At 34.5% G+C, this 26774-nt stretch overlaps 1 protein-coding gene across 3 annotated transcripts in view; it reads right to left on the bottom strand.

Annotated features, from left to right (window-relative positions):
* TTBK2 (tau tubulin kinase 2) overlaps positions 1–26774 on the bottom strand; it is an 82279-nt gene that overhangs the window by 33420 nt on the left and 22085 nt on the right. For all 3 annotated transcript variants that reach the window (XM_014267483.3, XM_005479989.4, XM_026793996.2), the window contains 7 exons: positions 25808–25967; positions 21844–21991; positions 16217–16290; positions 15065–15205; positions 13208–13312; positions 1581–1646; positions 923–1015 (listed from right to left, as the gene is read on the bottom strand). In XM_014267483.3, coding sequence (XP_014122958.1) covers positions 923–1015; positions 1581–1646; positions 13208–13312; positions 15065–15205; positions 16217–16290; positions 21844–21991; positions 25808–25876 — 696 coding nt within the window. In that variant the 5' untranslated portion in view covers positions 25877–25967. The remainder of the gene's footprint in view (positions 1–922; positions 1016–1580; positions 1647–13207; positions 13313–15064; positions 15206–16216; positions 16291–21843; positions 21992–25807; positions 25968–26774) is intronic.

Below are 26774 nucleotides of genomic sequence, written 5' to 3'. Positions count from 1 at the left end.
CTCTGTTACAGCCATTAAATACACCACTAGCCAGAGAGACAGGTCACTACATTACACTGAATGGTAGTCAGAAAGGCCATTCTACACCTGATACCAAGACAGGAGATTCTATAGGTTTTGGCCTCATTACACTTGCAAAATAATGTACAAACTTCAAATTCAATAGGAAAGCCATTTAGTTTTCTACTGTGTTTTTGTTGGTGGTGTTTGAATGCTGACTGATACGAAGAACTGTCACTAAACACTCCAACCCTTTCTAACAGTTATGTTTTAAAGGCTTAAATGTGTTCTTGCATCATGTCAAGCTCAGTCACTTTTTAGTGTATATTCAGTCATGTAAGATGCACAAATCCAAACCAAAAAGGAGATGCTACCTATACACCACACTGTTATCTACCAATACACAAACCACATCAGAGAGTAACCTGGTTCCAATATGATTACAAAAGAAGCTGCAAGAAGCAATAACAGGTTGATTAGATATTGTTTCTTTGCATACTTCACCTATGACATGTGATTAAAGAACTACTGCATATTGCCCAATCCACTTTAGTTCACAATCAAATAAGAAATACCTATTTCACAAATAATCAAAACAGGTTAGACATTTTAAGTGTGTGATAGCTGAAATAAAGTACTCAAGTGGTAACAGGAATAATGAAGTAAGTGGCAAATATACACTTACTTCTGCCCTTCACAATAATTTCAATCTAGAAGTATAACCTCCTTTCTTCCTAGAACACTTAGTAAAATTTGATTGCTTTTTATACCATGACACTAGTCACAAGAACTAACACTACAAAAAACTGGAAAATGTAATGTTAAAATTATTTAATGATTCTAAGAGGAATTTTTATCACAGCATTTCCCTGGAATCCAGAAGTAAACCTTCCTTTTGCTCTGGTTTCACCTTCAGCTTTACCTTATCTTTTATTTTTCTCCAAGGCAGCTGCCCAACCACAAATTCCACCAACATGTAGAAGAGAGACCAGAGGTCATCATGCCGACCCATTTCCTGTAAAAGGAAATATTATTTTAAAGCATATTACAAATACCTAAACAAATGGGAAGATAAGTTCTTTACTGCTCGTAACTTCAATTATTATATAAAATTTAATATAACCTATGCTGCAAAACAAGTTAATTAAATCCAGTGGCTATTTTAAGGAGAAACATACAAGTAAATTTCCACAGAAGACAGAGAGAAATACAATAAAAGTTGAAGTGTGTTAAAATAACAGAGCAAATCTCTGTTAATTCAGATTTCTTTAGAGTATGATGTTAAGACAATATACTGGGCATTATGTACCTCATAAAACTCAGTAGCTTCACTTTTGTAACTTATTAACTTGCAATACAATTGAACACCAAAGATAAGTATTAGAATCACTATTATTCATACAAGAACTTTTTTATCCTCAACTACTGTAAATTACATTATCCTTTCACAAAATGTATAGCTGTTAATTTCTACATAATAAAAGCACAGATAAGAATACAAAAAAGGAAATTAATAGTAAGTGTGTTACTGACTGCTTCCAGCTGCATGAGACGGTTTAGGTCCAGATTGTGATACTCACTCTGTTTCTATGCGCGTTGATTGATGCGTATCGTACCGTTCCTCGAAAACCAGCAACAGCTCGTGGCTGCCAGAGAACAGGAAAGAGACTCATTGTCAGAAATAAACCCTCTGACTACTGAACTTGGCATCTACAAAGTGAGTACAGAGCCACAACATATCTCGTTTGAGATTTTATTTTGGTTTACTGTGCTGCTACAAGTTCTCAGTGGAAATTCAAGTGGGCACTAACTGGTTGACCAATAAATAGCAAAGGTTGCATTAGACACCAATTTAAAATATTTATTTCTTTCACTTTCTGAAAACCAGCATTTCTTCCCTGACACTCTAGAGATCTTGTGATCTTAAGTCAATTGATGTTTTATAATCAGAGAATGTATTTTCCCCATCCTTTTTTAAATTCAAATAAACATATTACAGAAGGAGTTATATAATTTATGACAGCCACAATTAGTAGATATTTAAATTTTTTCAATCAAACTGTGATATTATTGTTTTGCCTAAGATATCCAAATATCCGATCCATGCTACCCCCTTAATTAATCATTATATATAGACAAAACTGCCAGGACTATTAAATTGGCTTTCTTTTATGCAGTCTTATCTTCCCAATAAATAGTTCTTTTTGTTTCCTCTAACAATGAGCATAAGAAGCTTGAATTATTTACCTCACCTCTGACTTGTACTTAGAGAGGTAATGGTGATTCGTCTGGTCTCCCAAGACTCATGGCAATTCTTAATTTTTTTTTTTTAAATTTGCACAATACATTGAAAAGCCTGGTTTGATATACACACAAAGACAACCACAATACATAATTGATACCTTATTAAGATAAAACATTTCCACCTCTCTCTACCTATATATATATGTATATCTTTTTCTTATCCACCAACAAATGCTATACAGAGGTATCATTTAAATAAATCAAGGGCTGCCATTACCATCAATAAATCTAATTATTGAATCCAGCAGGATTACACAGCAACATCTTTAAAAAAGGATTCAACAGCCCATATAATCAATATCTGCTAGAGTAGTACAATGAGAGCTGAACCAGTGTTAGTTAAGGGAGAGAATATTTTATAGGATGTTCTTAACAAGAAGAGGAACTCAGATGATAGTCTACAGATCTTAGACTTTGCATGTCATCATACAATTTAAATGGTGCTCAGATCACATTTCATAATAATGTGAGACAGACTCAACTGTCTGTCTGCCTTATTTTTAATTCTACATCATATTCCACACTGAACATTACCCCTGAAACATTACACTGTAGTTGCAGAAATTTCACAGTACCATGCAATTAGAAAAAGAACAGCTCAAAATGCTTTGGAACTGCTAAATTTAGGCAGAAACATTTTTTTTTAAAAAGCACCTAAATCTCCTTATTAGTTCTGCAGGTTGGTAAATCATCCAACTAAAGGTAATATAGCATCACTGCCAAGACAATGAAAATGCAGATAAATTTCAAAAAATATGCAGTTTAATTAATAGTATTTTCTCAGGAGGGCAGTGAGAGCTTAAGTTTAAAATAGTTGCAAATACAAATTCCATAAATCTCAAGAGCATATACTTTCAGAAGTGAAATCAAATGTTTGCTGTCTTTTGCCTCTGGCATGAATGTTAAAAAGGAAGCACTATATTCAGTTTTACTTAGTTAAATATTTCTGTTCTTCTGAGAATAATGGAAAATATGAAACCGAGGATGAAATGCCACTTTCATTTCTAGCATCACGACTTCAATTTCTACTTGATAACTAAGACAAAAATGCTTCAGTTGCTGGACAAATCAAGAAAAAAGACTAAGAAATTTCATATGATAACTAAATTATCCCACTCAGTTTACAAAAACTAAAAATCTGACCTATTCCACTTCTGTCCTGGGGAAGAAATGTCCATATGAGGAAATTCATTGTGTACCAATTCAAATGTTTTTGAATGTTAAAGTCACAGCCATCCTTATCTGCCCTAACATGATTTCAATTATCTGAGAATCACCTGGATGGGAAGGAAAAAAAAAAAAAAGAATGAATACTGTTTCTATCTATGAGCTTATAATGAAGTAAATTCTGAATTCTTTATTCCATCAAGGGCATCTAAAACCTTTCACTGTCTCTTGCCTTAAAGTATCATTTCTATAATCAGAAGTAAAAGCATATGTCACTCTGTTCTATTTCAAGATGCAATAAAATACCTTTAGTAATGCAGCTGGTCACTTTTCAATAGCAGTACTGCAATGCCACACAACAATAATAAAATAATTCTATCATGTCTTTCTTGACATGGGTGATGTTCTGTAGGTCAAATCAAGTTTGCCCAGTTCAGAACAGAACTTACAGACTTCTGAGCATTTGCATAACTTCTGAAACTGTTTCAGAAATTTTCATGCATCTCACAACATCTCACGTAGCCAAAGAAAAATACTAAATCCTTCAAATTTAAGTTAAAAAAATTTTTGAAGGTACATGCAGATGAATTAAGCTTATCCAGAGACTACAATGAATTTTTCTACTTATCAAGGTACTTTTTAAATGTAACATCAGTTTTCTTTGGAGATGTCACTGCCCTGGAAACACTTGGCAAGGTCTCAGATAATCTGCATGCAGGAAATTAGCAGTTCCTAGCAAAGTGAACTATTTCCACTAAGCACACAGCTTTCAGACTCCTGGGAGACAGTATGCTTACAAACCTAAGAATGTTGCTTTTTTGGAGTGGCTGTGGAGGAGGAAAATCACTCTCCTTAGCTCAGTTCAGTGTCTCTAGATAAATGCTCTGGGTTTATTGCTCAAGGCAATATTGGAAAGGTTACACAGAACAAAAAAGTTAATTTATTACCGCAGTCACAGAAACCAGAAAATCAACATGAACAAAAAAATCAATACTGGTTCTTTACATTATATCTGAGACACACCATGGTTCTCCCAATCAATCAGGTCATGACTGAGTATTCCCAAGTGTCTAGGTTTTGCACTGAGAAGTCAGCAGTGCTGTCTCTAGAGTAGGATTCAAAAGCCATAGGGGATGGGTAGAGAAGCAGCCAGTTACATTATCCCTATTTTCCTTTGCTAAAGGTAGAATTCTCCTTTTTTATATTTTCCCTCAAAAAAGCTAATTTCTTAGTTCAAATTCCATCAGAAATCTATTTCCTTGATTGGAGCTACAAACAGTTCCAATTCTTTGAAACCTTTCTTCATAGCTTCAACAATTCATATTCCAATCCTCCCCTTTTTGAACATACAGACTTTGCAGTCTAATGTAATGCCTAGCACATGTTAGCACCAGTTTAGAACAAGTGAAAATTTCAGGGATCACTTGAGTAAGGAAAGATCAAGCAGCTGAAATACAATTGCCATTACAATATATTATAGTTCTCAAATGATTTTCCCTGCATATAAGCTCTTCAAACCCAGACTTTCAGCTCTATCTTAAAACCCACATCAGACACTAATAATTGAGTACATGGACTTAGAACTTTTCATCAACCCATCTCCTGCTAGTTGTTGATATGACACATTACTTGGCCTCAGATATACCTAAACAAATGTTGTGATTTCCAAAAACTCACTGCAGCTGTCTGATCCTATGCTACCTAGTTCCAGCAGAAGCTGAGTATCAAGGTAAGTTAACAACTAACAATACAATTAAATTTCACTATTTTGAGTTCTAATAGATATGTGACAAATGAAAATTTATCGCCTACTGCATGTGCAATAAAGAGCAACACCATCTCTAAGACAGCAATATTTGATACACAAAACATCTCCTGAGCTACTCAGTTTTCAGTCTGGAGTACTCAGCCAAAATGATGCATGAGCTAAAGACTACAGTCACTCCACAGCTGATTTATGAGCAGACAAAAAATCTGGTGGGCTGAAGAGGGTAACAACCTACTAATGTCTGTCACAAACCTAAACGTACTGCAGTGAAAAATCACACAGGATAAGTCTGCCACATGTACGTTTGCTTTGCTCCCTGGAATCTTTCCTCTTTGTCTTATTGCAGGAACTGAAGCAGAGATTACTGTAAGAAGAATACTATCTATATAAACCAGCTATGCACTGGCAAATAATTTCCCCACAGACCAGAATATTGTTTTATTTATCTCTGTAAGTAAAACTTTTACAGAGTTCTGCACTTAGCTGATTGGAGAATGGAGACCTTAATTTTTTTTATGTTTTGTAGTTATTTTTTATGTTTTGTACATATATAGTTTATTATTTATAATGATAATATCATATATTAAAGAGTTGCACAAATCCAGAAGTAGACTGTTTGAGTAGTAGGCTTATTTCAGCTATGGATGGAAAGCAAAGTCTCAAGGAAGCTAATGTACATACATGTACCTTCTTTCCAATTCTCTTCCCTATCCCACAGGGGCAGGAAGGGAGTGGGGGAAATGAGCAAGAAGCTTTGTGGTACTTGGTAGCCAGCTGAGATTAAACCATAAAAATAAAATAACACATTTTCTTCCTTTTAAATGATTCAAAGTATTTTTTCATAACTCAGCAGAGAATTTAGCCCATAACTCAGAAAGAACTGGAAACCAGAGTTTCTGGTTTGATTTTCATTTGCTTCTATTTTCACCAGAAAACAAATTTTACTGGACCAAACCATCTGTCTTTCCACCACAATAGCTTTTAATTTCAAACAAATAGGATAGCTCTCAAAGACTTTCAGTTCCTGCAAATTTAATGAAAATTGGTGATTAAAGACAGAACCCAAATTAGTAAACTGACACAGAGACAGACAGTTAAAATTCAATTAAAATGGCTCACATCTATCTTAAGAGTCACCAACCAGCTGGTCAACCAGCATTAGTTTTAGATGGCATGTAAATACAAGCCCAGTCCCAAAGGTGCAACTAGGTAGTAATCAGAAAGGTAAGCTCTAGCATGAAGCTGAAAATACTAAGAAATTTGGAGGGCAAAAGGGAAGCTGTGCACAAAAGAATAGAAAAACTGTAAGTTTCATCATTCATAGAATAATTTCTTTCAAAACTAAGATCAAATATCACTGGAAAAATTATTTATTTTCTTTGGGTTTTTTTAAGGCTGTTACAGCCCATTCCCTTGAGCATCTATTAGCTATACAGAAAATAAAGGAACTGCTGCATCAGAACATAGAACAGTTATAAGCACCTTTCAGAATGTCAAATTTAAATTTCTATAGTTAAATTGTTTAATGATTGTTTGGATATGATACCAGTGTTTTGCGCACAACAGAAAAGGAGGAAAAAAAATAAACAATATACCCTAACAAAGTATTCTCTCATCATAATTTTTCATATCTCAGCTATTAATCAAACTGTTTGTTCAGGCAGGATATCATGTATTTAGTTTTATTTTTCACCCCAAAACCCCAAACTACAGGTCATAAAGAATCTTCCTCTCAAATATAACCGCACTTGTTTTCCTTAAGTTTTTTGTTTAACTATTTAATTCCAAGATTATTCCACTGAGGTGTTACAAAACAATGTCACATGACATGAAATTTGTTTATCCATTCGGCTTTTGTCACCAAGTCGATTGATAATGCTCTTTTTTTCATCTTTTGCATTAATTCACCACCTGCATTTTTCACCTTGTATTACCACACACAAGACACCAGCTGTCTGTCTCGGTAACACTGATTTACTTCATTACTTTGTCAGTAATACAACCAAACTTGCAAGGATCACGTTCAGTGGATGCTGGAAATGCTACTTATATATGCTACTATATATACACTGTATATACATATATAGCTACTATATATACACTATAAGCTTGTGCCCTTACTAATCTCCTTCTATGTCCTTGAATGAGGTTTTAGCACACAATAATTAATGTTACACTGGCAGGTGTAACACTGCTGTATCATTATAGCTGTACGGGCCTGTCACTGGTAGGTGTTATTACAGCTATGCATTACTTTAAAAACCTTTCAAACCAAACAGTCTAACAATTACTTTAATCTCTGTCATAATTCTTTCAACTCATGCATACCACTTATAAATCAACATTAATCAAATAAATACAAAGATGTACACATTAAAATTATTAATTTTTTTTGTTTATGATTTCTTGCTCATTCTATGCCTTTCTGCTGATTTATAGAGACTTCAGTACAAATGTAATACGTATTTTTAATGCTTTACAATCCCAGCTGTTGCATCTTCACATGAAATGTTGAAGAGAAGGAGAAAAGGCTATTAAGAAAACTGCTCTCAAAATACATGGCTAAGATACCTGTCCTATGTCTGCAGAAAGTTGGTAACAATGAAAAACTGGACATAGTTTTGCTTTGTTAGGAAGAAATTCTTTTCTCAGAGGGTGGTGAAGCACTGGAACTGGTTGTCCAGGGAGGCTGTAGATGCCCCATCACTGGAAGTGTTCAAGACCAGGCTGGGTAATGCCTTGAGTAACCTGGTCTAGGCAAGGGAGTGGGAACCAGGTGACCTTTAAGGTCCCTTTCAATCCAAACCATTGCACAATTCTATGTGTTCACAGCTTCTTCTCATTACTTTATGCCTTTGTTAAACAAACAGTAAAGAAACTAATAAAAAAAATTATTTTGGGATTGCCCAGTTACAGACATTTGATCCTGAGAACTTCTAATGTCAAATTTCAGCACACACACGTCTTTGTTTTGTAAGCATTGGTGCAGAGGTGTCCAATACATCACACATAGCTTCCATGCAGTTGAGGAGGAAAAGAAACTTTTTGTCACTATCTCGTTCCAAACAATTATGTTGCAAGCTAATGGTGTATTCACTTTAAGAGACAACTTATAAAAAGTATGTCAATGCGTAAAAGCCTCAGTGAACTATTATACAGAAACTTATTAACAAATGTTTTCCAAAAAGCTCTGAGGAAAATGAAAAATATTTCAAGAGGAAAAATAAATACTCTGTTCCTTGTTTGGGTGTACACATGTAATCCTCAGCTAATCATATCCCTCTGTAATGTACTGTTCAGCACTGAGAGAGGCCATTACTGAGAAGAGATAACATAAGGTAAATGTCAGCGACAAAATGCTTCTCAACAGGATGAAAGAGCAACTGAACAGTGCATTTAACAAAATGACATGCACCATTACCCTGCAGCACAGCGCTTTCAACAGTTTTGGTCAGGTATGGAAGAGAGGCCTGTTTAGAACAGTGGGCATATTTGAGCTAATTATTTTTTATAGTCATGATACAGTGCCCAAAGATATCAAACAGCTCCCTGGAACTCTCCTGTACTATTTAATTATTTTCCATGAAATCTGCTGCCATTTAATACTGTACTCATAAACATATCCTAGTTGTCCTTGGACTTTGCTTTAACCCGTGTCACTCAAAACAAAGGTGTGTCAAGGAACTGCTAAAGAAAGTCTACATCTATTACTACATCTTAGTGCTCTTTAACTAACACCAAAACCAGATCAGTTTCACAATTTTCTTCAGACTGAGGTGCTGCCAATCATTTAAATTTAATGGGTGGTCTCATTTTATTCCAAATTTTATTAGGAATGCCATCAGTAACTGTTCTTGAACAACTTCCAGTATACAGATTTTTATTTATAATAAATTCACACAGTCAAGGGATTATTCAGTAGTTACCAGCATAAATTCTAGATCATGAAGAGCACTGGGGCAAACAAAAAAACCTGCACCAGTTTTAGTCAACACTATCTGTGGACCACTTCTAAGTCTTATTACCTAAAGTTGTATCAATGTTTGCTATAACAGCATTTACTTAAAAGGGAGATTGAGAACTTTAAGCTGTCCATGGGTCCAAACAGTTTTCAAAGAAGACAAAAGACTTGCAGTGACCATTTTGTTTACAATAGTCTAGCTTCACCATTGGCTCCTTTAGTTCTCAAAACTATCCCACTCCTTTTCCCTCATCATAAAAAGCATTTAATGGATATAGCTTCCACTATTTCAGCATCATAAAAACAATGTTCTCTTCCAAATACAGAAATGAACAATCTGCAATTCTTCTGCCAAGATGAGAGGAAGTAGGGCAGAACAACATGGAAGTATTCTCTAGACTTCCTCAGCAATCAAGATAATCCAGAATCTTACAAGAAGAAGCATCCATGCAATTCAAATGCATAACCATTCCCAAATTTTCACAAGTAAAAAACCAAATGAAAATTCCAGTATATAAGAAATTTATACCTTCTGTCCCTGTATGTAATTGAAGTACAGTAGACTTCCAAAGCTTTCAAAATGGATATAACACACTGCTTTTTTATCTACCAATACATTATTTGTGAAGTATTCTGTGGAGGATTGTTTGGCGTTGCTTATTTGTTTATTGGGGGTGTGTTCCATCGTTTTACTGCTTCTTTCTTTTCGTTTTGTGTTTGTTTTGGTTTTTTTTAAAGTAATCAGCTTCTTATACTACATTTCTAGGACACCATCTGTACGTTAAAGTGAAACTTGAAGATAAAACCCCATTTGCTTGAAAATCCTCAGAACCTGAGGGCACTGATAAAAGGCAAGCAGCATTTAGCTGATTTGTACAGAAACACCTGATATGGAATAACGTGCATTGTTTGATGTGAACAGCTTTGTAACTGCTTCCCTAGACAATAAAAAAATCTAGACATTTGCATTCACAACTGCTCTCACAGCATTTTTAAGGGTCAGACTGTACAGCAGCTGGTGCATCTCCTGCTTTAGCAGAAGTCAAAGACAATTTTTGTCACTGACAGGTCACCAGTAAAGAGCATGTGTAGTGCCTCAGAAAATTTTGGTGGATACTCTGTTGCCTTTGGATTTGAATATTTCTGTTAATGTTCAGAGTAAGTAAGTACAGTAAAATACTTTAAATCTACTTAATGTTAAAAATAATGCAATTTTGATTTTTTTACTTGTTTTCAAATAAATATAGGAAAATTTAGACACTTGAAATTAAGGTCATGCTGTATATATGACAATGACATCTCTGATGAAGCTCTTCATTTTATTCAAGCAACCACTGAAGAATGACCTAAAATGTAGTCACAGGGAAGAGCAGGAGATAGGTGGGGAGATGGGGAGATGCAGTCATAGGGTAGCTCTCCCCTTGACCTAAAAAGTCTTATTTATCAAAAATACAACAACTTCACAAAAAAACTATTCTCCTCTGATTACATTTCAACCCACTAGTCACGATAGTCTCAATAAAGGAATCCCACATTCCAAACTAAATACCAAATTGGGCAAAAGGGAAATTTCTCCTTCAAATCTCTTTGCTGAGTCCAAATCATCATATTCAGGGGATTGGCTGTTAATCTGAACAATTCTTTAGGCTGCCAGTCAGTAAGACCTGTATACCAAGTAGAAAACCACTGGTGTTTTAGATGAAAAGGTTTCATCTAAATGCCACCTTCTTATGGATAGGGTTTTAATTCTGTTACTCCCTAGCTTTTTCACCTCAGCTTGCATATATATGTTGTACTATCTTCTTTGTAAAAAAAATGAAATTCACCTATTTATAATTTGCAATCTACATAAATAAAAGACCACAAAACTCAGAAGTTTGATAATATATGATGGCTGAAATTATGGATTTTTAAAGAACTATGACCTAAAATTTTTTTAAAGGTTAATTTTTTTAACAGCAAAGACTAATGGCTTAGTCTTTTATTTTATTTTGCTTTCTTTGTATTAAATTGAGCAGTACCTCAGAAAACAGTTGTGGTTAAGGTTCCCTTTAAAACAGGAGTGATGACAACTGCCTAAGAGCTGGCTGCAGTACTGATCATGTTAAGAATGCAAATGTCCTTCGCATTTTGTCCCTCAAGGTTTTCTATTTCTGTATCACAGCTGACACCCTCACTTTCCATTTTCGGCATGTAAACAGAGACATGGAAACTGATGGCTGTATGAAGTTAGGTTGACATGCAAAAAGAATCATTTATTCTTTGCCTCCATTAAAAACACAAAAATATGCTAGTATTTACTTCAGCTATCTCTAAGACAATAGCAAACAATAACAAAAATGTTAGGTACTACACCCTCAAAAAGCAATAAACAGTAGACTATGAATCTCATAAATATACTAAATTTGCATCCTGCTAAATGTATTTGCTTGATGATTAGAGTATCCCTACAATTAAATTCTAATTACCCTGCTTTGCAGTAATCAATTCTTATCTACATCATTAATTCATTTATTGGCTTCCTCTCTCCAACAATTTATTTGCTTGCCTGTGCTTCATCCTTCCTTCTTTTAACAGCCTACATCATCCCCAGCAGTTTTTGTTCCTCCCACACTCAGTTTTCTCTCTTCTGATCCTTTCTGTTCCCAGAGAAGGTTCCTCCCACCAATTAGTAGTTCCTTATCAAACTCCATTTTATCATGTAATTCTACATGTACCCCAAATACCTGCATCCTAGTATTGTCCCCACCATATAGAATTTAGTATAAGAAGCTGTTACCTTTCATTCATCTTTCACAAACATAGAAAATGCAATAAATGTTTGTTTCTGATTTTTAAGTTTTAGCCAGGTAATAGCATCAGATCATACTACTTAATAAACTGCAACTCTTCACTACTCTCTTCAACGTGTTATTCACTATACAAATATCTTATTACTGAATACAACAGACATATCCCTCTCTCCTTGAAGTCAGTTCCTCACAAGCATAGTCATTCAGACAGCTGGAAGACAGGGCAGCTTTGGTAAAATGAATCTGTCAAAATTAGCAGTTAAAAATGTTTTATTTTACAATAGTAATTCTGAGAGAGAACTATCTGTAGCATGAAAAAGTGTGCAAAGCCTTGTTTTTGTTTTATGCTTTACATTTTTCTTTCAGTTTTGAAGATTCACATAGACCACTATAGTAAAATGATACTACAAGAAGAAAACTGCAACTGTGACAAATTAATTTTAAGGCTAATACCTGGAACAAGTGGGAAGCTGTCTCTCCTAACTGAATAACCCAAAATAATGTAAAATCCCTGGATTCTTCAGATGAGCAATAAAGGCATTTGCTTTTGAACAGTATGCTCAGACACTGGGGCAGACTAATAAAGCTTGAACACATTTTCATCATGTAAAATTGTCCCTCAAAATACTCCTTCCTGTAATTTCCTGAAATGACCTTTTACCTCTCTTTATTAAGAGGGACAATATTTTCCTGTAAGGAAAAAGTTAAATTTGAAATTACAGTCCCAATAATGATGTGTCCTATCACTGTTTTAGTTATTCAGACTTTCTCTTTCAGATTACATGTATTCAGTTTAGTGTCTGATTTTACATTTTCTCCTGAGGTTTTTTTGTTGTTGGGTTTTGGGTTTTTTTTAAAAATATAAATATAATGATATGCAGTATAAAACAGCAAGTGAAATTCAGCTCTGGTATATTTTTCTGCTATTTAATGAAGACCTATTTATCATTTGATTTTCCAAACCAAATGACAGATTATCCCAAAGTATCTTAGATGTACACCTCTGTCTTAAGCCAAAAACCAGAAACCTGACTCATTCCCTACTGCCAATCTTTAAACATAATTAATAAATCATATGGCATTTCTGACTGGGGATGGTGTTTGTCAAGCTTACAACAGTTACCAGTTCGATGCAACTCCAACACTTCGCCAGAAGAAAAGACAGCATACTACCACACTCAAGAATTTGGGTTTCAACTGTGAAAAAAATCTTACTGGTCTGACATCCCCACATGAGTTGGTAAATTGCCGTGCTAAGCCGAAATCCAGCATAAAACACTTCCTACAAGTGCTTGGAAAACGTCCCATTGCGAAGTTTGACTAGGAAGAAAAAGAAATACAGACAGATAAGAGATGAATACACACAGGTTTCAATATGTTCACATATTAATGCAATAACACAACCAGAAAATTAATATTCTATTTGTCTATCCTTCCATGTTTTAACTTCTACTGAACTCCCAATAAATTTGAAGAAAATGCTGTTAAGAGAAACAGGCATCCAACTTAGCATATCTGAACAGTGGCCTAAATTGTCCAAAGAGCTTGTCATCTTACTTTATCATGTCGAATATATTAATTTTTAGCAAGAATTTTCTAATCATGTTTCCTACTCACAGAATTTCAGTGTTGCCTAATTGGTCTCAAGGAAAACAAACCATCAAGGATTTCAAGATCGGAGTTCAGCACAAAGCAGAGTTAGCTCCAGCTAATTTTTTCTCACCAATTTCACTTGACATCCACTGCCTCTATGCTCTTTTCATATTAAATGAAGGCTTAAATGGGGATGGGTCAGGGGGAATACAAGTTTTATAAAAAGTTGCCAGGAAGAAGTGATGGAAATGAAATTTTCCTAATGTACAGAAACTTGTTGGAAGTTTTATGTAAGCATCATTCAGCTGACAGGAAAGTTAGCAATATATGTCAGATATAACAAACTGTCACTGTCATATTTTCTGGAAAAATCTCTTTGCCCAGGATTTTGCTCCTGGGAAGCTGAGAAGCCTCAGAGAAAAAGGAAAACAATAATTGTTTGGTTTGCTTCTCCTGTGTTTTGCTGCTTTGGAATGCGTTTGGACATTGTTTACCAACAGGCAATTGTTCCATTGGTTTCATGTGAATTGTTTTGACTTAATAGCCAATCACGGCCAAGCTGTGTCGGGGCTCTGGAAGGAGTCATGAGTTTTCATTATTATTTTGTTAGCCTTCTGTAAGTATCCTATCCTTTAGTATAGTTTAGTTTAGTATTCTTTAATATAATATAGTATCTTAAAATGATAAATTAGCCTTCCAAGAACATGGAGTCAGATTCATCATTCCTTCCTCCCTTTGTCTGGGAACCCCTCAAATACAATAACAAACTATATTTGCATCTGTTGAAAACACAAAAATTTGCTTATTTTTCCTCATTTACAAATTCTGGCACTTCAGAGTTCTAATTATATTTGTCATACAGAGCAATATCAAAAATAGGTGACTGAATTTCAGGAATAAATTCAAAGTAAAATAGAAAATAGTAAGAACAAAAGCATGATACTACCAGGAAGGCAGTCTCCTCATGCTAACCTATTAACAATAGATCTAATAAGAATTTCACCATGAAAAATAGTTTCCTCATACAGTCTGTCTTTAACATTCTTGTTTGTTGAAAATATATTAAATACATAAAAACTGCTATTGAAGGACTTATAAATACACTCTACAGTTAGTATCTATTCTTTTAGATTTATTATATGACAATATTAATTGCCATTAGTCAAGCACATTATGTTATATCTCATGGCAAATACTCTTGGTTACATAATGCTAAAGATAAGGGTTGGAAGTTTTAACTACAGCAAATTGCAAGGAGGCCTAAACTGGAGACAAAGACTGAAAAATACCAAAGTTACTCTTGTTGTGATCCAACATTAATTAATAGCAAAAATCTGCCCTATCTGACGATTAAACATTCAATTTTCCATCCTTTTTCATTTTTGCATTTTAGCAGTGAGTATAGAAGCTATTCTTACTTATGCAGCCATCTAATGACCACATCTTACTTGCCTGTTTTGATTTAATGGGCAGACTTACTGGTTTTATGTCCCTGTGCAGGAATCCCACAGAATGAATACTTTCAATAGATTCCAAGATCTGCTTCCCAAGCCGCAGAGTGGTACTAATGGTGAACGTCCCTCGAGACTGGCTACGACGCAGGTCTGCCAAGTTCCGACCCTGATAAAATTAAAAGGGCATTTTCATAGAAAAATACTAATACCAAGATTCACAGATGCTGTAAAGTCTTCCAACTTCTTCTTTAGTGGTTTATGATTAACCATGAAATACTCCCAATACCTATTTTCACACTCACAGGTAGCACATCACACCTAAATGTAATGACTGTATGTCCACAAGTATCTCCAACACTAAGTTTAGGATTTGCTTTTGAAAATGCAAACTTAGTACCTGTCTATTCCTAAAAACATGGAACAAACTAATCTCTATCAGAAGACCAGTACAAACACAATTACTTAAAGTTGTATTTTTGTCACACCCAAAAAAGGCCCCTGAGAAAATGCTCATGAAGACTTCTTCACACTCACTTTTTTAAGGAAAAGTACATAATTTAAATGCACATTATATCAAACAGATGAAAAATATATCATGTAGGAAATGCAACCCCATGACATTATAGAACTGTTCTTCTACATTAACAGATGGACAACAGTAGGCACTAGAACACACTTTGGTTCACTATTCATATTCACCAGGATGACAAAGGACATTAACCCCATAACTCTAAGTACTAAGCACCTATTTTATCCCTTTTTAATGAACAAGTCCTTTAGTAAAATGAAGTGTTTTCTTTTACTTGCATAGGATAATTTTTCATTTTCATAAAAAAAGCCAACAAAATACAGAGGCTCATATAACACATTTTAGACTATCTTCAAGTGAAGACTAAAAGGGAAGGTAAAATATCTCAGAAGACATCACAGTTTACTCTTCCAACAGTCTGGTCTTTCTCAGGATGCAAGCTTTCTCCCTTTTGAGAGAATTATGGAAAGGATATAAAAGGAAAAAGATACAAGGATATGCTCAATTTACATTCACTTACTACAATGCATTTGTGATCTTTGGGGTTTCTTTTGTTTGCTTGTTTAGTATCCTCTAAAATTTCACTTCTATATTCATATACACTTGGCTAAAGACACAAGCAAACATTGAACACTTTGATACACTAACCTGCAACTGCATGACCACATAGTTAAATCTGTCATTCCGTCCACATCCTATGAATCTACAGACATGATCTTTTCCTAAGAGAAAAAAAAGCAAATTAGCCAATAACAATGAAATTTTGTGGTTTATTCCTGTAAATAGCTAGCAAATTACTGGAAAATATGTAAAATAATAAATTAAGCCCCACACAGTTCAACAGCAATAAAACCAAAATTAGTTCTACCTGCAATTAAAGAGAAGCTTTCTCCCATAACCACAGCTCTCACTCTTACACAAGAAAACATGCATGACACCATGCCTAAATGTCAACAAATTGGAGACATTTTGGACTGGAAAAGGTTATTTTCTTACAAATCTAATGGTTTGTAATAGACAATATTCCTAGCCAATATTCCTCTTTTCTGTAAGCTGCAGATGCCATGATGAAAGAAAACCGTAGTACTACCTGTGAGTTATGTTTTGTATTAAAAAAATTGTTGAAAATGTAATTCAACTAATCTAATTTATTAATATCTTTCTCTAGAACACAATCATTGCTGTTTAGCTACAAAAGATAAATTCAGCTCAGGTATACTGAAAAAGGGGAAAAAAAAAAAAATCAGAGTTTTGTTTAAGCCGATTTTCTTTAAAGCCTCTTCCTGTCCTAGGAGCAAACTGCAGAGAAGACAGGTCAAAAATAATCTCCTTGCTATCCTGCAGTTGTAAATCAAAGCAGAAGATTCCCCAGGTAAATACAGAGAAAAAGGCAAGCCAAAGGCTGCAGCTGGAAACAGAATGAGAATGCAAGCCTCTTGTCATTTTGGTACCAGTGTTCATTGACTTGGAGAAAAGCTGTGACCCCTTATGATCCCAATCTGCCCCATTCTTTGACAGAACAGGGAACTGTGGGATTAAAGTTCCTCAGGCCATTTACCTTCCTTTCTCACACCAATGGAAGCTACAGCCAACAGCAAGCTGATGATCTCAAGTGGTTGCTAAAGATGTATAAATTTGTCACCTATTATTTCTATCATTAATATCTTTACCCTTAGGATTACAAGAATGCCATAACCAGGGAATCCCCATCCCACTCATTACTGTTTTCAAAACACCCTAATGTCTAGCTACAGATCGGAGGGGACTTTTTGCTACTGCTGCACTGTAGCTCCATCAAAACCCTAAAACTTGACCCTACAGCTTCTAAATGGTTTTAATTCAATTTCAAACTTGACATAAAAGTGGTTGCCTGTTTCTTGCTTCCTCAGGAAGCTGCCTGCCACATCCAATTAAAACAGGTTGATAGGCTCTCAAACAATGAAAATTTGACAAGATCCATCAAAATAATTTATTTTAAAAGATATATCTACATTTCTGAAAATATGTAAGTGCTAAACTTTAAGCATCACTATTTTTTCTCCACTTTTTCCTTCCACCCATTTGTTCAAGACAGGCAATATTACAGACAGTATAATTTTATGAAGAAAAAGGATTAGTAGCAAATTTATCAAGATGAAATTTTGTATATTCATTCCTGTAGTTTCCATTAATGAAGTCTCATCTTAAATAGTTATGATTAATTTTACAGCCACTTGTGGGTATTGTGAAGGAACATCTCCAGAGAAAGGTATATTAGTCAGATTTTATCTGACTAATTCAGTAAATGTCTAAAACTCAGTTTAGTCAGAGAAATCCCACTTTGACAGGAGCACCAACTCAGTTTGTGTGGTAAATTTCCTAGAAATTTTTACATAAAATTGAGGAAAGAGGAAGGACAGAAGTAGAACATAAATATCTTATTCAAATAGAATGATCCTCCACCACTTCAGTGGGGCTGTGCACACCTACTACAGCCTTTTCCTCAGCAGGAAAACAGTATTTTCTTACACCTGTGACCTACACTGCTGAGCTGCAGAGTGAGAAGATGATGTTAATAGGCTGCAGGGAACAACTCTGCCCTTGAAAAATCTCCTAGGGAGGGTGCTAAGCCTGTGTGCCATTCCTCAGGCTGCTGCAGTGTAGCACTACAGCAGCTTTACAGCCTACACCAGACACAGCCCATACCTAAATTACACTCCAGAGCTGTAAATGAGTGAGGGAGAAGTCTGTAAGGTTGTGTGAGACAGAAACCAACTGAGTGAGTCTCACTCTCACTGAGTGAGATGTGATAAATCTGTCTTCTCCCATCTGACTGTGGGAACAGATGGCCTAAAAACATGGTTAAACAAAACAACCATCTGTTGCAGCAGATTTCTTTAAAAAAAAAGGCAAAAATAAGAAACTTAAAGAGTTAAACAATATTCTGCAACAATAATTAGGAGACAGCAGGGAGAAGAAAAATTAAGATGTAATTGATGACTAAGCTGCAATAAATGGCCGTATCAGTGAGCCTAGTCCTCCTTCACAATTGAGAGAGAAGTCATACAATTGCTCACATATTCCAGCAGGTTTTGCTAGCTCAGAGTCTTAAAAAAAACTTATTTGAAGTTTTTCATTAGTCACTGTACCATATACAAAGATACTGCTTTTATATACTTCATTATACCACATAGTTATTACTCATTTTACCCCTGCAATAATGATCACACTGTTCTAATTTCAAAAGTATCTGAAAATGAAGAATGGTAACAAATAGTGCATCCCTACTTCTGCAAACATCTATTCTTATATCAGTTTCACAGTTTCTGTGAAGTAAGACCCTAGTACAGATACATTCAAAAGCATGTTTATAACTATAGTAGTCCTAGGGATATTTATAAAAATGTCCCTTGGACTACTATACACTAGAAGAACACATCTGTTGATTTATTCTCTTCTAAAAGCCTGTTTCTTTATAATATTCCACAAACTGTGCAATATTTTTTAAAACTCAGATCCACACATGAAGAAAATCTTCACCAACACTGCAAGCTCATTGTCTCTTATTACAGAGGAAATTTTCCAAAATTTGAAATAAAAAGGATTTTCATGACAATTCTATTCCTTCCTCTCTACAACCAATGTAACTAGAACACTTTGCAAGAAGAGAACCTAAACCTATAGAGAAGAGAAGAGTAATTATATGTATACTCATACATACACACACCAAAAAGGGGTAGAACAACAAGATAAAAGTTGGTCTTAGAGGACGTATGATAATGTAAAGTTGTTACAAAAACATCCTAAAAGAACTGTTTACAATTTCACCTGGTCAGAATCTTCATAAAAAGAAAAAAAAATGTCAAAAATAAGACTAATTTCTACATTATAAGAAAAGCATTTAGGAATAATAAAAAATCTTTAAGAAGTAATTATAAAGTTGTTTTCTATTCCCCATTCTCATCCACTTTTCTTCATTTTCCCTATGCTTCAAATTTTTAGCCCTTCCATAATGAAGCTTGTGACTGTAAAGAAATTAATGCAAATGGCTCCTAGGAGAAAAAATTTCCTATAAAACATAAAATGGTCCCTACCCTAACCTTATTTAACAAAAACCTTCCAAGTATGGATAAAAAAAAGCTGCATGTAAAACTAAAGTATTGTATCTACGCAAATTATAAATCACAATATATGCAAAAGGTTCATTGACCCATCTCTTCACTAAGTTTTCCTTACTGATCACTGACCATATTCCTTGTCTAAAACCAGAGCAGTAACAGTGTTAGGTGTAAACTTCCCCAACAATGACTGGAGGTCACCTCTAGTGTTACTATCACCACCAACTTCTTTTTTTTTTTGTGGTGCAAGAGAGCAACAAGTTATAAAAGATAAGGAATAATATCTTTAGATTGTTTTCTCATAAGAAAGATTGGAAAAAGTGTTATTTTTAACGATCTCATATAAAATCTGATTTTAAGTTATACAAAATCTTCCATTTATTATTTGCTCAGAAAAATAATACTGAGAAAATAAATAACATAAATATTTATTTGGATTACATATTTTGTGGATTATTTGTCTCAGTGGAACTGTTGTTCATGTGTTTCATTGTTCTGTTCTTTTCATCTAGATGTTTCCCATTATTGAATAGAACCAAAGACTCTTCTGTAGGAAGACTTGGACTGTTTGGAATTATAGTTTCCTAATTATTCCTCGGAGAGCATAACTTCTGTAAGGCCCTATCACAATTTTTCACACATAAATATTTTATTATTTCATCAACTTTTTTCCGCATGTATTTCAAAAGATAAAAAAGTTTTGACTAACAAAAAAATCTGTTTTCTAATACCCTAACTGAAATTCCACCGTACTGTAATCAACAGTGCAAAGTTAAAATGCACTCCAGTTACACAGTCCTATATTATATATATATATATATATATAAGGTTATGATTTCATAAATCCATTGGCATTGTAGTGCTACCAAATTGCAGTGTTTTCTTTCAGCTCTACTAATTTCCTTATCATCTAGTTCTTTCATCTATTCCATTTTAAGGACTCTGGGTCTTGTAAAATAGAATCAAGCTCATGTGTACAGAAAAAGACCCACAAACTCTTGGAAAAAATTAATTCTGAGCATTTAAAAACCCCAGGAGTTACAGAGTATTTTGTTCTTCAAAACTCATTGTCTTCAGGATAATTTCTTTCAAGAATCCTGACAAATGTTTTCCAAACTTTCAAGTGGCAATATTGAAATTTCCTATTCATCTCTGGACTAGAAACTTTAAAATTCTAAGAAAATCTCCCTGCTCAGCTATATAATAGTAGATGTTTTAGTGAAATCCTTGAAACAGACAAAAGCATAGGAACAGTTTGTTACCATCATAACATGTGACATGCTTGCCCTCTTAAATCTATAGAGGCTGTCAATTCCTGCTGCAGCGTGACCTTTACAGCACATTAGGCAGCACCATATGTCATGCAGACTTTGTTTTATACAAAGTAAGACTTTGGAAAAACTGGGCTGCTGACAGGAATGCATGTATTATTCAAAATCTTCCAGAATAAAAATAATAATTTTTAAAGAAAAAGTAATTGTTTAAACTATCTTTCTGTAATCTTGTGTTGCAAAAACCAATGAAGAGAAGTCACTGCATATTTCTCTGTATTGATAACTTCATTAAGTATCTAAAGGTACAGAAAGTGTGACTATCCAAACTCTGGTTCAAGGAATTGAACTCTGGAAGTATTTCAGGATTTTATATGCCAGTAGTTTTCTCATACAAGTGACAGTATTTTAAAGCCAGAGCTTTTGCTCATGGGGATTTTTTAAGTATGTTTCCTATTTCAATATTAGAAATGTCAGCAATACCTGCAAAGCAAAGCAAACAAATATTCTTAACGCATATGCTATGTGAAGGACCCTCAAATATTCAATGCTACAGAGTACAGAAAAAAAAAATCTTAGAAGAAAAAATAAAAACAAGAATAACAAAGTCTAGAGCAAAAAACAAAGAGAAGATATGGATTCAGAACAAACTAAATCTGAACCAAGATTTTTGCAGCAATTGAATTTTTGTTCGTTTTATTTTCATCTCATCCCATTTCAAACAAAAGCTTCACTGTAGCAAAACTTTCAGCATCTGAAAGAGCTTCTATTCCACTTTTAATAATCATTTACCAAGAACCTGCAGAATATAGGAAATATTTACTAAAAATATTATTATAATCACAATTATTTTTTAAAGAAGATACACTGACATTCTACTTCTCACATATCCAAGGTATAGCCCTACCTTGCAGCTTCTTCAACACAGCTACTTCCATTTTCAGCACTTGCTTTGGCTGCTGAGCTGATTCGACCTTCAGTGCAACATTTTCCCGAGTAAGCAAGTCCAGTGCATCGTAAATTTCTCCAAATCCTCCACCTCCTATTTTCCTCAACTATATTGGGGAAAAAGAAAGAACAAAAACATATTTTTAAGAGGGGAGAGGAAAGAAAAAAAACAGCAATACGTCTTTGTTCTGCCTGTCATACTGCAAACCCTGTTTTATTACAAATAGATTTAAAAATAATAATTACATCCTTCAGTACATAAAAGAGCTACTGAATAATTGACCAAGGTATGGCTAACCACAGTTTGGAAGAGAACACACCTGATCCCCATCTGCACTATTGTATATAGCATAATAGAAGACTGCAGTAGTATTCCCAGCATGAATCTGGGCAAAGCCAGCATGCTGAATAAAGTCGTTCCTCAAATAGTCACACACAGCCCAGAGATCTTTAAATACAAATGCACAGTGACATTTTTAAAATATACCATCTTTTTGTCCTTTCAGAAATAAGCACACTGAATAATAACGGTATAAAGTCATACCAGTTTTTGGACTTCCTGAAAAGAGGCAGTATTATCTGTTATGTGGAGAGACTTCCATACAGCAGCTAAATCATAAATTATGAGAAATGGCTTAGATTATCATTGAATATACATCTCAAATGTTACTCACATTCACTTAAAATTCACCAATATCATTCTTATTTACAGACAGACTCAAGAAACTTGCAGCACTGAAAGTTTCATCTGTGCAAGAAAGAGGTAAAAAGAATGCTCATAGCATACTAATTAGTTTGCACTACCTTCAGAGCAAATATTAAAAGGTGTTTCTTTCACTCTGCTTTAAGTGGTCACGGGGAACAGGCACCTCTTTGGTTTTCAATATCAAAAAATGTCAATGCTGTTTCACAAAATGCCTCCCCTGGCTAACATTCTAAAGCTGATAAAAGAGAAAAGGAGACAAAAAAGAACTTACCCTAAGACTAATATGGTTTTCTAAATGTCATCTGAAAGCATACAGTTGCTAACATTATATGACTACACTGTATAAAATGTCATCTAAACTGTCCAGGGTTCTAGAGAGCAGCACTATGCTGACCTATTTTCAGATTCTGAAAAGTAATCTAATGTCTCCTAATTAACACCATCAGACATTTGACTGAGCTTGAAAAACATTTTTTAAAATAGCCTAGGCTTTATGAATAAAGAAGGAAACAGATAACACATGAATTTTCAGCATAGTACAAGCACACCAGTGAGAATACATGGTGAAAAAGGTGAGAGGAAAAGGAAAGAGGTGACACAGCCATCCTCACCCCCTTACAAATGTAGACACATTTATCATCTAACTTCATTTGCCAGCTTTGAGAAATGGCCAGACCACGAAAGACTGCTGCTGAAAGCATTGTTTCTCAACATATGTGCTTAAAATAAATTTAAAACAAACAAAACCATCACTACAGTAACAAAATAAACAGATCAATTTATACCTTCAGCTAAAATACACAAGAATCATTAACATACACCCAATAATTACACCACTCAGTAGTTCCAGGCACAAATTAACCTGTCTTTGATTACAGAAAAAAATACTTTCCATGTCCTTTGTCACTGAGTCACACACATTCAACAATAAGTCCATGTTTTCTTTGGGTTTTTTTTTTGCTGCCAGCGTCCCTATAGAAGCTTTTCTTGTTGCTTTTCACATCCTTCACCAGTCACAACTGCCAGCTGAGCTCTGGCTTTCCCATATATTCATCACACTGAGGCATCATTTCCAGCATAATCTTGGGCAGCCCATCCCTGCTCCCACCTTCTGTTAATTTGCATTTTGCTGTCCAGTTCACACAGGTGGTGACCACTCAACCATACTGGTCTCCTGCCACACCTGCTCAACATCTTTTACCGTGATGAAGACCACATTGTCCTTGTTTACACCTGCATTACAATTTCCCACTTTGTTCTTTAGTTTCAGCCTTCTCTTTTTGCATTTAGCATCTCACACCCCAAACTCTTTCTCTCCATTCTCTCTTTGATTTCTGTGCCTTTATATGCTTCCAGGCTAAAGCATAAAATTTCGAACAAGTTTTAATCTTTTTGCTTACACTACATATTGAATGGCATTCTTAAATACATCTAAAATCAATTATCATTACAAGCAAGTCTCTCCAAGCAGGGATTGTAATGTTTCAAAGGCAAAAAAGAGGCACGAGGAAAGGCATCAACAAAGAAAAAAAGCAAAAGCTAACAGACAACACTAGAGAAGGAGGTTGTCGCTGGGGAAAAAATATTTTATAATTTTTTTATGCTTACTTTTCAAAATAGAATCACCCTAATTAATGTCTAGGTTAAAATTAAACTAAATTGAACATGGTTTTTTAAAACGTTCATGTCCAAAAATTTTAGATTTGGTTTTCTCAACTGCAATGAACAAGGTCCTCAACAATAAAAAAATCCAAAAACCACACTTCAGTTTCTTCTGCTGGGAGCCGCTCCTATGAAATCCTGAATTCAGGAAGTCTATTGCCTTAGATGCCATCAAGAAGTCCTTAATGTTTGCTACAGAAGATAAGAAATTGAAGAGCTACCCACAGGAAATATTTTGCACTCATCTACCTGTAATACTGTATCTGGAAAACATAAAAGTGAAAATGTGTAATTACATGAAATGAACTTCAGCATACTTGCAAAATTTTCCAGAAGACACTTATGTCATCAGCAGTCTTCATTACATAGGAAAGAAAATAAACCTGAAGAAAACACAGCCACTGTTGCATAGATCAGACAACTAAGTGGTTTTGTGGCTAGTGATATGTATGTTATTATCTATTATATTTTGTATATTATTGTATTTTAAATGGTATTTTATACTATTTGCTCCGATTCAAGACTATGCTTTCTGTTTTTACTTCACTGCTGTATTGAGATTAAATATAAGCAGGTATTTTACAAATACTTACACTCCAGAGATAGCTATTTAGGTTCTATTTACCTGGAAGGAAATATAAAGATTCCCCACACAACGTTAATATCAGCTTCCTGCATATTTAAGTGAAAGACAGGGTACAACAGAGTTGAAATCATTCTCTCTTATGAATTTAAAATTAATGATTAATTTGTATCTTCTATGTTCAGTCTTACAGTTCCAAAAAATTTGAAATAGGAGAGTAATATAAAGTGAGCAATTCAAAATCCATTCACAGGCCACTACACACACACACAGATACTCTAAATGTTCTATTGTGAACTGGTCTTTTTTTCCCTTTTTTAAAATTCTAAGTTAAAAAAACCAAAATGATCAAGAGGAATGGAGAAGGAGCTACAAAAACTCAGCCTGTTTCTCCCAGCAAAAATAGCTTCAACTGGACACTATTTCCCTCAAGATGCAAATCAAGGATATGAACAGCAAAAGGGAACAGAGCTATTTATGGCAAAGCCAATGCTGGCACACAATCAAATGAATACAAATCAGCTGAGAATAAATCTATGCCATAAAATCCAACAAACAAAAGGAAGAGCAGCAAGGCCCTGAAAAATCTTCCTATAAGGAGTAACATATCTCACAAACCTACTGGTTTCAGGGGAGGGCATCTGACTCATCTCCAAAATGGACTGATATAATCACTGGCTCATTGGGTTCAATATACTAACAGTACTCTTCCAATTGTGCTTGGATCAGGCACTACATTGGGATTTAAGAGCTCTCCTAGGTCCTTATCAGGAAAAAAAAAACCCACTCTAAATCCTCATCACTTTTCTTTAAAGTAGGGTAAGAGAAACAAGTAGTTTTAAAGCTCATTCACAATTAATTTAATTACTAAGCAAAATATATCTCATAAGAATTTTCAAATTAATTTCAAAGCACAAACCACTTCTTTCTAAAAAGAAAAGAAGACACAGAATTGCAGGAAGGCATACTCACCACCTTCCATCTTTCTTTGACCAATATTCCCACACTGAGGATGTCAGGCTGATCCCCTCCTCCACTCATTGCAACCTCCTGAGGTGATGGAGCTGCTATGCAAAGTCTGTGTCAGTAGAAACCATCCAGATCCCAGGAATGGCTTCCATTTAACCAGTCGCTGCAGAAACAGAGCAGAACTCAGTGACTAACAGAATAACAAGAAATAGAGCAAAAGTTTTGTTTCTCATCCAGCACCTTAACTAGTTTTTGTATCCCACAGTGACTAACATTGAAATTTTAGTCAGTTTCCAGTACAGAAAAAAATTCAAGGATAGCCTTCCTTAATTTTCCAACTTGCTCCCTCCCAAATCTCCAATACCAATCTCAATACAGAACTACTAAACTTAAACATTTTCAGAGGTATATTCCACAAGCAGTTTCAAATTGCTGCAAGGCATAATTACATTTAAACCTAATTTTAATAATCCCTTTTAAAATTAGTAGCTTATTAAATAATCTAATTAATAACTTATTCAATAGTTGTTTAATTAATTTATAGTAATATATAACAACATTAAAATAATATTAAGCAAAAAATTACTATGTTAGAAATAGATACTTAAGTTTCAGTTGCACTGCATACAGACTACTTCACATTTTACAATGTGTTTCACATAGCTAGGATTATTTCTGATTAAATACATCTTAAGTACAATTATCTCAGGCTATAAACAACTGGTTTTGGTAAGGGAAAAAACCCTTTCTTTGGTAATTTTGACAGTTCATTTTTTATTTTATTTTCTGGTTTTAGCAATCATTGCTGAATTGGTTTATAGATAGTATTATAAAAAATTGTACTTTGGAGATTAACATATCCATAATGGCTCCCATCAGCAACTACTACAACCAATTAAAAGCTTATTTCAATTCTTTGAGCTTTTCTAGAACTGGGCTTATTGTTACACTGGTGTAATTATACAAATGT

The sequence above is a fragment of the Zonotrichia albicollis genome, chromosome 6, assembly GCF_047830755.1.
Source record: "Zonotrichia albicollis isolate bZonAlb1 chromosome 6, bZonAlb1.hap1, whole genome shotgun sequence".
In the NCBI taxonomy this organism is placed as follows: domain Eukaryota; kingdom Metazoa; phylum Chordata; class Aves; order Passeriformes; family Passerellidae; genus Zonotrichia; species Zonotrichia albicollis.
This window is presented reverse-complemented; position numbering and strand designations above follow the sequence as displayed.